This window comes from Zootoca vivipara, chromosome 10, assembly GCF_965207765.1.
Source record: "Zootoca vivipara chromosome 10, rZooViv2.hap1.1, whole genome shotgun sequence".
Taxonomy (NCBI): Eukaryota; Metazoa; Chordata; class Lepidosauria; order Squamata; family Lacertidae; genus Zootoca; species Zootoca vivipara.
The window spans coordinates 350,444-363,699 of record NC_142593.1 but is presented as its reverse complement, the minus strand read 5'-3'; the positions used below and the strand labels follow the sequence as shown (position 1 = coordinate 363,699).

The 13,256-nt window shown below is 42.8% G+C and overlaps 1 protein-coding gene across 1 annotated transcript in view; it reads right to left on the bottom strand.

The window, feature by feature from the left end:
• TRPM3 (transient receptor potential cation channel subfamily M member 3) overlaps positions 1-13,256 on the bottom strand; it is a 335,637-nt gene that overhangs the window by 67,332 nt on the left and 255,049 nt on the right. The window contains exons 9-11 of the mRNA XM_035100060.3: positions 9,044-9,116; positions 2,341-2,441; positions 228-362 (exon numbers count right to left, since the gene is read on the bottom strand). Coding sequence (XP_034955951.3) covers positions 228-362; positions 2,341-2,441; positions 9,044-9,116 — 309 coding nt within the window. The remainder of the gene's footprint in view (positions 1-227; positions 363-2,340; positions 2,442-9,043; positions 9,117-13,256) is intronic.

The following is a 13,256-nucleotide window of genomic DNA, read 5'->3' as shown; positions in this document are numbered from 1 at the left end:
CAGTGCCAACACTAAAACTTGGAATTGGAAATCAACACCTTCAGTTTGGAAAAATCTGAGGCATCCATGACACAAAGTGAGGCCTGACATCAAATGCGGTGTAGGGCAGATTGGTGTGGCTTGGGGAAAACAGTCTGGTGGAGGTTGTGTACACCAGCTTGCTGGAAGTTGAAGCAAACAAGCAAAATCAACAGACAGACAGAAAATTTTGTTTAGTTTGACCCTACCGTATTGTACAATTCCTCTAGTCTGGAGATGGTGAGAAAACGGTGCATGCTTACTCCATTCTCTATGAGCAACTTTACAAAATCTACTCTGTCCAACACAAGGGCATCCAGCATGGCTTGCTCAAGGGATCCCACCTAAAAAAGGAAAGAAGCCAATCAGGCGGTCTTCGTGGTCAGTTTGATAGAGACATCAAGGCTTTAGTACAGAGAGGAAATATGGTCAGTTTCACACCTCTTCTGGCATCTTAAAGGCAGATTCCAGCAAAACATTCCATGTTTATGTAATGACTTTTCAACACAATCCTGGGACATTCTGAGAAAATAAAATTACAGCTGTCACAAAGAAAGAAGATGAATGGGAATAATAATATGATTTTTAAAAAAAACGGATGAAAGACAAAACAATGTGATTTATATGAATATGTAACAAAAACAAGCAAGCTTACTAATGATAAGGATGATGATGATGATGATGATGATGATGATGATGAAATGATCTGTAGCCTTAAGCAAAACACACAGGGTAGATTTCAATTTGTGCTAAGTGGGGAAGGAGTGCCCCCTCACACCAGGAGACTTCTCCCTCTCTTCTCTCCTGTACCTCTTCTGTGGTTTACTCCAAACCTTCAGAGCAGATTTAGGGCATGGAAGGGTTGTGGGCATGGGAGAGCAGAGGGGGAGAAATCCCCATTGCCCGAGGGGACCTCATTTTGTGCACACAACAAGTGAGTTGCATCCTGCCCAAAGGTTCACAATTAGGCACAGAGCAGGAGTAAAAAGGCACATGGCAGACTCAATATTCATTCCCAACTTTGCTAATCTGAAGACTGCCATCTTTCTCTTTTCGTTGGCTGTCTGCCTAGCCAGAAGGGTTTGGAGACAGATCTGGGTAATGGATAGGCTTTTAGTTTCCAAAAATGGGGGGGTCAATTACTGCTTCTTTGTCTCAGAATCTTAGGTGTGACCTGAGACCGGTAGCACCTTGCAGAAACAATCCCAAGATATCCACAATCTCCATCCTGAGACTGATGGCCAGTAGCGGTCTGTGGAGCCATTGTGTTCACCTGTTGTCTGGGTTGCTGCAGCTTATCTGAGGTGTGTGTGTGTGGGGGGGGGGGAGGCAGAGGAGAGGTTGGCACAATGCACATGCACCACGACAGCTCTGCTGACCTGACCTGGAAAACAGCAGTGATGATGTGAATTCAGGTGAGGGCTGCCCTCCTGCCCACTGCTACTGCTTATGGAATGACTGACTGACTGACTGACAATGAATTAAAAACAGAGTAAAACATCAAACATTAAAACCTTCCCTAAACAGGGCTGCCTTCAGATGTCTTCTAAAAGTCAGATAGTTGTTTATTTCCTTGACATTTGATGGGAGGCTGTTTCACAGGGTGGGCGCCACCACTGAGAAGGACCTCTGCCTGGTTCCCTGTAACTTAGCTTCTCGCAGGGAGGGAACTGCCAGAAGGCCCTCAGAGCTGGACCTCGGTGTCTGGGCTGAACGATGGGGGTAGAGACACTTCTTCAGGTATACAGACATTCTGGCTACAACTTCTAGCCAACATTTTGTTTTTTGTTGCTTGTTTTTGCTGTTTCCACCTACTTCTTACTCTGGGTAACATCCAGCCTAACAAAGAGTTCTTACTTGACATTTTGTGACATTTTAGATGGTCATAATAAAGGTATTGCCCATGGGTAGGCAAACTAAGGCCTGGGGGCCGGATCAGGCCCAATTGCCTTCTAAATCCGGCCCGCGGACGGTCCATGAATGTTTTTTACATGAGTAGAATGTGTCCTTTTATTTAAAATGCATCTCTGGGTTATTTGTGGGGCATAGGAATTTGTTCATTTATTTTTTCTTTCAAAATATAGTCCAACCCCACACAAGGTCTGAGGGACAGTGGACTGGCCCCCTGCTGAAAAAGTTTGCTGACCCCTGGTATTGCCCAACTTCAGATTTTGGAACAAATAAATTCATTACCTGTCATGCTAAAGACTACAGAAGCCACTAGATGGCAACATTTCCTTTAAGAAGAAAATCCCTTTTACAAATTATTTCCCCTTCCCCACATTAAACTGAAATGATATTAGAGGTGTATATATACTGTACCGGCCACTGTTGCCCATAAATAAAAATCTGGCTGCGAGCGATGTCTACTCTGTTCCAGGCTAATGCTAGACTTAGTTGATCTGGAGCAGATGCATTTGCTCCTATACAAAAAGATAGAGGGGGAAAGACTATGTTATTAAATACAACGTCATGGGATGTGAGCAGAAGACAGAAACACAAGGCAGGTGAGAGTCCAAGGTGGGCTTTTGCATGATTTACTGTGTAAAAAAACAAACAAACTTAACTATTCCTACTCTCTAAACTAGCTAAAGTTTCTAATGATACGTTTCACTGGAACAAGTTACCGTAGGTGCTACTAACTTAAATCATGTTTGTTTTTTTAACCTTAACTACCGGTAGATGAGACCTCTACACACTCTGTGTAGATTGCAAGCTAGAAGCCCATGAGCTCCTGATTCAATACTGCCATCTCCACAGGGACATAACTGTTTTTCCAGCGGATATTTTTTTTAAAAAAAATCGGCCCTCAAATACAGCTGAAGGCAGCATATTCAATCTTGCAAAAGTGAAAGCACATCTGTATTTTGGAATGGTTAAATTTTGCAAGTAGGGTGTCAAAGTGTCAAAATGACTAGCTGGAAAATAATCACACCAGTGACAAAATTTCCTTATTGTGGCCAGATTATTCTGTCACTCGATATCATATAGGCACTGTCTAATTAAATTATTTGCTTTACTGAAGCCCAGTGTTAATAACTGTTGTGGTGACAAACCAGAAAAGTAAAGCTTTTGGTTGACAATTTTAGTCTAAGCGCTCTCATGACAATCTCATGATACTAAGGGTAATAGACTGGCGGGGTTTAAATTTAGGCAAAGCCAATAATTAAATATCCTACACCAAATCTGTAATTCAACAGAGGGGAGGTTAGCCTCTAAGAATCATAGAATCATAGAGTTGGAAGAGACCACAAGGGCCATCCAGTCCAACCCCCTGCCAAGCAAGAAACACCATCAAAGCATTCCTGACAGATGGCTGTCAAGCCTCTGCTTAAAGACTTCCAAAGAAGGAGACTCCACCACACTCCTTGGCAGCAAATTCCACTGTCGAACAGGTCTTACTGTCAGGAAGTTCTTCCTAATGTTTAGGTGGAATCTTCTTTCTCCATGAAGCATTTGGAACACAGGATGGAACAGGAAAAAATTGCCATAGGAACTTAGATTGAACAGCTTCTGTAGATCCAAGGTGAGTGAGCCCCATATAATAACTGTGCTAGGGGTTTAGCTTTAAACACTTCAAGAGCTGATGGTATCTGATTGCCACCTTTTGTATGGAAAAAATGTGTCAGAATTTTGGCACTTTGTGAAGCCTTTTGCTTTGCATATTTCTGATGTGATCCCCATGACCCTCTGGACTGGAAAATAAGGCCGAGGTATTTAAAGACTTTAACTTGTTCCATCAGCTGATTATCCATATACCATCTATGGGCCCTATAGTGTCTTGAAAACACAATGGCTTTAATTTTCTTGTAATTCACAGCCAGCAATTCCCTTTGGCAGTATCCTGTGAATGCCCTCATCAATCTTTTTAGACCCACTTTTGTTTGAGATAGAAGTATAATAATATAGAGATGGTTTTTGTGGCCAATTTAGGGGTGTGATACTCTGGAGATGTTAAACTCTGGACAATACCATTTATATATAAATTAAACACTGTGGGAGCTAGGATACAACCTTGATTAACTCCCTTTGTGGCTGGAACAGATCCTGTGAACTGCCCATTTGTAGAGCAATGCACTTTGAGGACAGTGTTTTTATATAGACACTAGCTGTACCCGGCCACACGTTGCTGTGGCTGAGTCTAAGATTGGATGTGAGTTTTGTTGGGCGGTAAGACACAGACAGCAGGGTTGTCTTGAACGTAGAGAAGGGCCCCCTGCCCCCCGTTTCATAGCCCCCCTTCATTTTGTAGACATTAATGTGCCCCCCCAAAGACTTCACCCGTCGGAGTCGGAGTAGGAGTCGCCCGGCAGCCGTTCTCATGTACCCGGCACCCCAACCTCTCCCTCTCCCCCCTCGCATACTGCATGCTCCCAGCGGGGTCTGCCGGGTGAAGGGGCAGGATCCGGTCGCTGGCCCCGGAGCAGAAGTCATCGGGCAGCCGCTCCCATGCACCCAGCACCCCAACCTCTCCCTCTCCCCCCCTCGCATACTGCACGGTCTCAGCGGTACTGCATGCTCCCGGTGGGGTCCGCCGGGTGAAGGAGCAGGATCCGGTCGCCGGCCTTGGAGCAGGAGTCATCGTGCAGCCACTCCCATGCACCCGGCACCCCGAACTCTCCCTCTCCCCCCTCGCATACTGCATGGTCTCGGTGGTACTGCTTACTCCCACCGGGGCCTGCCGGGGGAAGGGGAAGGATCCAGCCGCCGCCCTCAGAGAAGGAGTTGTCAGGCAGTCATTCCCAGCAGCTTCTGCAGCTGATGTCAGGATCTGGCCCCCACCCTCGGAGGAGCCACCAGGGAGTCACTCCCAGCAGCCTCTGCTTGGTTAGTTCTGCTTGGAATGTTTACTATAACATGTGTTACTTTTATGTCCAGCAGATGGCGCTATTTTTGGTGAAAAACAGGGTTTTACCTGCCACGGGTGTGACATCTGTTCAATCTAAGTATATACAAACACTTCCGTATTCTCATGCAATGTTGTGTCAAAATTTCAATGCAATCGGTCAAATACTTTTGGAGATTACTGGTCATTTACAAACGGACACTTACATTTTTATTTATATAGATTTAGTCAAGAACAATAATCTTTCCTTTATACTTGAAGAGTTCAACTTATCCCACAGTCTTACTTGAGAGATTGAATCGAATGCAGCATTCAGATCAATGAAAGCAGCATATAGCACACCACCTGGTTTCTTAACATACTCATCTATATCATGGGCTAGTACAAGGCAATGGTCTACACTGGATCTGCCTCGTCTAAATCCTGCTTGCTCTTTGGCAATAATAGCTTCATCAGTTATCGAATCAACTACAGTGGTACCTCGGTTTATGAACACAATTGGTTCCGGAAGTCTGTTCATAAACTGAAGCGTTCATAAACTGAAGCAAACTTTCCCATTGAAAGTAATGGAAAGTGAATTAATCCGTTCCAGACGGTCCGCGGAGTACTTAAACTGAAGCGTTCATAAACTGAAGCATGGGTGTAATTGGTTCCGGAAGTCTGTTCATAAACTGAAGTGTTCATAAACTGAAGCAAACTTTCCCATTGAAAGTAATGGAAAATGAATTAATCCGTTCCAGATGGGTCCGCAGCGTTCATAAACCAAAAATTCATAAACCGAGGTGTTCATAAACCGAGGTTCCACTGTAATGCTTTGCATATTATTTGCTAATTACAGGTAGCAAACTAATTGGTCTATCACTAGCTGGATTGGATGCAAGGCCCTTTTTGAAGAAAGGGATGACTACCGCTGTGGTCCAAACTTCAGGAAACAACCCGGATGAATCGATAAATGAGCATATTACCGCCAGCAGGTTGACCTCATCATCCTACCCATGATGGAATGAACGATAATATTGCATCCATTCATTGGGTGGCCAAGAAATTTCACAATTGCTACTAGGGCATGGATCTCTTATGTATTACTCAATTTTATGATTTGATGATTAGATCAGATATAATAGAATTTCACAGATAGGAGCTTACATTATTTTCCTCTTTGTATTTAAATTAGTCAATCATCTGGAAATTTTGTTGGGCAGGAAGCTCTTTGAATCTCTGGTTTACATTCCCTTTAGATTTCAAGAGGAATGAAACCTTATCAAGGCAAAAAAAAAAGCTCTAAAAACATCACATGGTTTCTGTGTTGTTGCTAGGATACCCCCTTCATTTGTCTCTCTGTGCTAGAAAGCTGCTTTTCCTACCCTGTGCCTCTGGGGTGGATTTACATCATACTACTGTTATGACACAGCAAACCACAATCTTTGCTGCTGCTGCATGTTTCTATTAAGCATCCAGCACTATGGATGCATTTTAATTTAATCTCTGGTTTATTCCACAATGTATTAATTTTTGTTTTGTTTTTTAAATAGCATATCCAATCTGATTGAAGGCATACAATGTCGGGGAAATCCCTCTCCTGCAAAAGCAAGGAATAAAAAGTATGTGGTTCTGTCCAGCTGTGTAGGGTCCAAAGTAGTTTTGTTTAGGATATAAGCTAAGAAGCAATCCTGATTCTTTGGCAAATGCTTTCTGCCTTTTTATCAAAGTCTCAACAATACAACACTATGCACAGCATCCAGTTGTAAAGAAGGGAAGCTAATACTCAAGACTCCTCCACATTCATCTCCACCTGAGCCACTTGCCGGGAGCCATCAGCCTATTTTACTAGTTAAGATCTTCCAGATCGACCTCCCCTTGCTCTGGCTTCGGTGCCATGATGTGGGGGGTGGGGAGAGGGACAGGCTTCTCTACTGGGCTGAGCTGTTCTGGTTTTTACAGACTGTAAAAATGCCCACCTCTCAGTTCCACATACTATGCTATGCTAATGCTTTAGTTTCAAAGCAATCATACAATCATTTCATGGTTGATACTCCTCGCCCCTTGCATAAAGAGGATGGGAGAGAATGTGCTCAGCAGCTGCAGGACGGAAGCCTTCTGAGAAAGATGATTCACCGCACAATTACAAGCGAGGAGGAACGCAGAGGAGGAATCCGGTGCAGGTGAGCTTAGCAATATGCTCCAGTGAGCACAACAGTGGATTAGACTGCAGCAACGGAAAAACACAGGCATCACCCAGCGTGCTGCTCTCCAGATATTAACAGGACAGATGTTGTAAGGATTTGGGCAGCCTTGCAAATCATGTTGGGGAAAAGACTGGGGGAATAATAATAATGTAAAACCAACCCTCTACTAGGATGGTAGCCCTTCTTGTAACTCAGCAGGGATGAGGACTCTCCCAGACCCTAACATGACAAGAGAGCTATAAAGGAAGGGCCACTGGGTCTCAAAACACACATTGAAGGGAGTTCTGTAGGATTATTATTATTGACAACAATCCAAATAATTTCTTAGTGGGCTGTGAGTTCATGAAGAGAATGGATGAACAGAGGGGGGAAAGGCCTTTCTGGTCATTTTTAGCTAAATACTAGTTTTTTGTAAAGCACTCTGAGGTTTGTTTATTTTTTCACTCAATCAAGCAGTGCATAAAGTTTATGAAATAAAAATAAAATAAATAAAATAGTATTCCCCCTGACAGAGAAAATCTGGGGGAATTGTCTACTAGTGAAAAAGTAGCTTGGGAGAGTGATTTTTTGTTGAAAAATGATCAGCAAATAACGACTCAGCAACTCTCTCCTCTCCTCCAAACTCACAGTCTTTGGCTTAAAAATACACCCAGAAACAACACAGTAGTCTGTATATGTGTAGAGTGAAAGATATTGCATATCACATTGAATTGCTTTTATCTGCCATGTCAAATAAATAATTATTACCTATTGTAATAAAAGACAACCAAAAAGTGAACAAACTCTCATGCTGATTCTGTTTCTGTTTTGGAAAACTAAGACCACCATCCCATTCAGCTAGATAATTACTTGGTCCCCTATGCTGTGAGTGCTGTTTTCCATATACAGTGGTACCTTGGGTTACAGACGCTTCAGATTACAGACACTTCAGGTTACAGACTCCGCTAACCCAGAAATAGTACCTCGGGTGAAGAACTTTATCTCAGGATGAGAACAGAAATTGTGCGCTGCAGCAGCGGGAGGCCTCATTAGCTAAAGTGGTACCTCAGGTTAAGAATGGTTTCAGGTTAAGAATGGACCCCCTGGAACGAATTAAGTTCTTAACCAGAGGTACCACTGTACTGATGGGTCCCTTGAAACTGCAGAATGAACTACAGAGTTTCACTTACTACCTCTTGCCCAACAGAGCATCTGTTTTTCAGTAATGATATCACTAAAATGCAGAAGTGTGCATGCACACAAAAGCTCATACCTATGACAAACTTAGTTGGTCTCTAAGGTGCTACTGGAAGGGTTTTTTATTTTTATTTTGACTAAAATGCAGTTTGAGTAAATATTATACAATGGTTCAGAAGCAAGCATTCAGGAAGTACCAGATTGACAGCATCAGTCTGTCAATCCAAACTCCAAACAGAAGCCTTACATTTGTTCTTGTATTCTCACTGATTGCAATTCAATTCCAGCCATGGCATGTGGGCCTGACTCACATTCTGGACCTCTTGAACAGCTAGCTCTGGATTTATGTGACTTTGAATCTGGTACTGCCTTTGAAAGGTAAATGGCGTTTCCATGTGCTCTGGCTACCATCACAGAGTTCCATTGCGCCAGAAGCGGTTTAGTTATGACCCGGAAAGCTATCTGTGGACAAATGGCAGCTCCCTTGGCCTGAAAGTGAGATGAATGCCACACCCCATAGTCGCCTTTGACTGGACTTAAACATCCAGGGGTCCTTTACCTTTTACCCATATCCCATCTTTCCCCCATAATGGAACCAAATGTACATGAAAGGCATTGCCCACTTGGTTCTCAGGCAGACACCTATCCAGATACTGACCAGTCCCAGACCGGCTTAGTTTTAGCAAGGGGACAACCTTTTGCACCTTCAGACCAGACCTTGGGATACTAAAAGTTTGCTACTTAGGCATCATACAATGCAGGACGAATAAATGTGTGTAAATTTGTCAAAGACTTTCTGTGCAGAAAACACGATTACCTTTTAGCAAAGCTGTCAAGATGGCCAGGTCAATATCTTGGTGTCCTTCTGATCCCATGCGAAACACTGTAATCTGGAATGCAAGAATAGATTGTTTTCCATTAGACATTTCTAATATTTTAAATGTGGCACTTAAATGAACACAATGCCACCAGGTCTGTCTGTCTGTCTGTCTGTCTGTCTGTCTGTCTGTCTGTCTGTCTGTCTATCTATCTATCTATCTATCTATCTATCTATCTATCTATCTATCTATCTATCTATCTATCTATCTATCTATGTGCAGCCTTGAAGAATCTGAAATACAGAAATACTGTGGGTACACCCAACTGGCTACCTACAGGCTATATATTCAGAGCACATTTTTTCCCCTTCAAAGAATTCTGGACACTGTAGTTTGTTAAGGGTTGATGGGAATTATAACTATGTAAGGGGCAAACTAGGGACCCAGGTGGCGCTGTGGGTTAAACCACAGAGTCTAGGGCTTGCTGATCAGAAGGTTGGCGGTTCGAATCCCTGCAACGGGGTGAGCTCCCATTGCTCGGTCTCAGCTCCTGCCCACCTAGCAGTTCGAAAGCACGTCAAAAATGCAAGTAGATAAATAGGAACCGCTCCGGCGGGGAGGTAAACGGTGTTTCCGTGCGCTGCTCTGGTTCGCCAGAAGCAGCTTTGTCATGCTGGCCACATGACCCGGAAGCTGTCTGCGGACAAACGCCGGCTCCCTCGGCCTATAGAGCGAGATGAGCGCCGTTAACCCAGAGTCGGATACGACTGGACCTGATGGTCAGGGGCCCCATTACCTTTAAGGGGCAGTGCCCAGAATTCTTTGAGGGAAATAATGTGCTTTGAATGTGCTTTATAGGTATTGTGTTCACTGCCTAGCATTAATGCAAATCAGAATTCCAAGACCCAATAATGCATCAAGAAATGGAGACATTACACAACAGTAATAAATATTTAACAGAAGCAGAAAAGACTTGAAGCCTCAAAACAGAAAGGAAAATTCTATATGGAACTCATTATATAGTATTGTGAAAAACTCATGATTTTTTCTACTTTGGCAGTTGTTGAGAGCAAGAAGTTGGGAAAGCTACTAATAGCTGACCTAACTGCTGTAGAAATGTGAACTTCACTTACATGAGTTTCTGGCAGTGGTGAAATAATTCACTACCACTGTTCCTTCATTCATATGTGGTGACACTGTTTAGCACCATTTAGCAAAAACAATTTTAAATCATTTATTTTAAAACTTGAATACAATGTGCATTCAATGTGTTAATCTTGAAGGTGCCACGATACTCTGATGCTTTTATAACTACTAAATTCAGCATCTTAAGAATGGTCTGTTTCAAAAATATTATTTATTTATTTATGCATAAAAATGTACTTTTTTTAACAAAAGTATTTCTATACCTATACTATGAAATATCAAGGGCTGTGTCCTTATGGGGCTGCAGTGGGACGAGGGAATCACCCAATATCTGCGGGAGGGGTCAGTGGAGGACAAACCTCTCTTTGCAGTTTGGGGTAATTGCCCCCTCCCTTTTATATCCAGTGTGTGTGTGTGCGTGTGTGCAAGGAACCGAATCCTTTTGCCGAGTTCTGTAACCAAGTCCAGGCCTCTTGTTCTTTGTTCTCACTTCCCCACATTTGCCAAGAAGAACACATTGTGGTTAAGAGCCAGGGCTCTCTATAGCCGTTATCCCAATAAAGGAAAGATTAGGAAATCTTGAAGTATGAATAGATAGATAGATAGATAGATAGATAGATAGATAGATAGATAGAAAATATCTGAAGAACGAGTCTGCTTTAATAATTTCATGGCACAAGCAGGCCAGGTAATTTTTTATCAGATGTATTTTCTTCTTTCATTGCAGAACAAACGAACAAGGCCTTTTCCCAGCCGGAACACACCGGAACTCAGTTCCAGCCCCTCTCAGGTGGGTACCATTACCATTCTAAGAGTACGAGGGAGTTCATGGTGAGTTCCGGCACCTCTTTTTCTAGAAAAATAACACTGCTAATGAATATATGCCAAACATCTTGACTATGGCTGCATACCCTCGATGCATTTAAAAGACGTTGCCTCCCCCTGAAATCCTGGAAACTAAGCCCTGTGAGAGGTAAAGTGCAGTTTACAGGATTCTTTGGGGGAAGAAGCCACATGCTATAAATGTGTTTTGAATCAGGCTGACAAACCCTCCAAGCACAGGATAATTATCCAGCAGCAAAAGGAGCAGAAGGTAGAGATGACATGCCAGCATCCAGCCCTGTAGCAACTACCTTCCACTACTCAGCTCCCTGGGATTAAGCCAGTTAACAGGATCAGCTGCGTTGTCACAGCAACAAGACTATTTTATCCTATGCAACCAGCAGGAGGGGAGTGCACTAGCTCAATGGTTACAAATCATTTAGCAGACACCCAAGCAAAACTAACTGTCTCCCCCGCTGCCCAACCAAACAACCCCATTCCCTGCCTTTTGGGTGTTTGGAAAAATGAGGAGGAGGGTGACATGGAATACAGCAAATGGTAGAAAGAAGTTTGCTCTTTCCAGCCTTTTGGATATACAAAAGTCAGTGCTGACTATCACATTATGTACACCTAAAAAGACAAATTCCTTCTGCAAACAAGTTACACTGTTCTGGAAGAACAGACTATTGCTCTACTAAAATTAAAGCAAGGTCACAAACCTTTCTGTGGTTTTTTTTAAAGGGGGATTAAGGGTATAGATGGAAGAAAGGGGACATAAACAAATGTTTAAAATAATCAAAATGATTCCAAAATTAACAATAGATAGCAAAATGCAAGAAGGCAGCAATGGTTGATCTTGACATGTGTATTTTGAGAGTCCTAAACAAATGCTACATACATCAGCAAAACAGATACAGATTTCCCCAGAAATGAATTATGCAGAAATGAATTATGCAAGAATTCACCAGGGTATGTCTGAAATATAACTTGTCTGAGGGTGGCAATATTCACATGCAAAAGTGTCAATACAGTGGTACATCGGTTTAAGTACACAATTGGTTCCGGAAGTCTGTACTTAACCTGAAGCGTACTTAACCTGAAGCGAACTTTCCCATTGAAAGTAAGGGGAAGTGAATTAATCCGATCCAGACAGGTACGTGGAGTACTTAAAGTGAAAGTACTCAAACCGAAGCGTACTTAAACCGAGGTATGACTGTATTTGCTTCAGCATATATGCAATGAGAGGAACCAAATCATCATTCAGTCCAGACAACTGAACATTTCTTCAGTAGGAGGAGATAGTCCAATAAATCAGTTATCCACAGCTGAGCAGTAAACCTCCGTCAGACGAGTCTGGTGTTATGTATCACTTGGCTGTCCCCACCCACTCTGCTATTAATCTTCAGGGGGAAACTCCCGATGATGCAAAGGGGATAATTTATTTAAGGTTAAAACTCATGTGTGGTGTGTGTTTGGAGAGAGAGAGGACAATTCCACTGGGATCGTGGATGAGGGAGGAAGGAAGGATTCCACCTGCCTGTGCACTGTGTTCACAGTGAAAATTCTCCTAGTGACACTCTGTCATTTTTGGTTCCTAGGAGATGCCATAGACCAGGGGTCAGCAAACTTTTTCAGCAGGGGGCCAGTCCACTGTCCCTCAGACCTTGTGTGGGGTTGGACTATATTTTGAAAGAAAAAATAAATGAACAAATTCCTATGCCCCACAAATAACCCAGAGATGCATTTTAAAGAAAAGGACACATTCTACTCATGTAAGAGGAGAAGATGGTGAAATGCGAACAGGGGACAGAGAAAGGGCAGAACTCTGCAATACCTTCTTTGCCTCTGTCGTCTCCAAAAAAGAAAACAATGCCCGACCTGAAGAATATGGAGCAGATGATTCAGCAGGGGAAACACAGCCCCAAACAAGTAAGAATCAAAGAATCATAGAGTTGGAAGAGACCACAAGGGCCATCCAGTCCAACCCCCTGCCAAGCAGGAAACACCATCAAAGCATTCCTGACAGATGGCTGTCAAGCCTCCGCTTTAAGACCTCCAAAGAAGGAGACTCCACCACACTTCTTGGCAGCAAGTTCCACTGCCGAACAGCTCTTACTGTCAGGAAGTTCTTCCTAATGTGTTTTTTTATGTTATTCAAAAGTGATACTTTCTTTCTTTTTTTAAAAAAATTATTTTGTACTTCAAATCATTACAGATTATGTCAACACAAACGGAAGAAAGGAA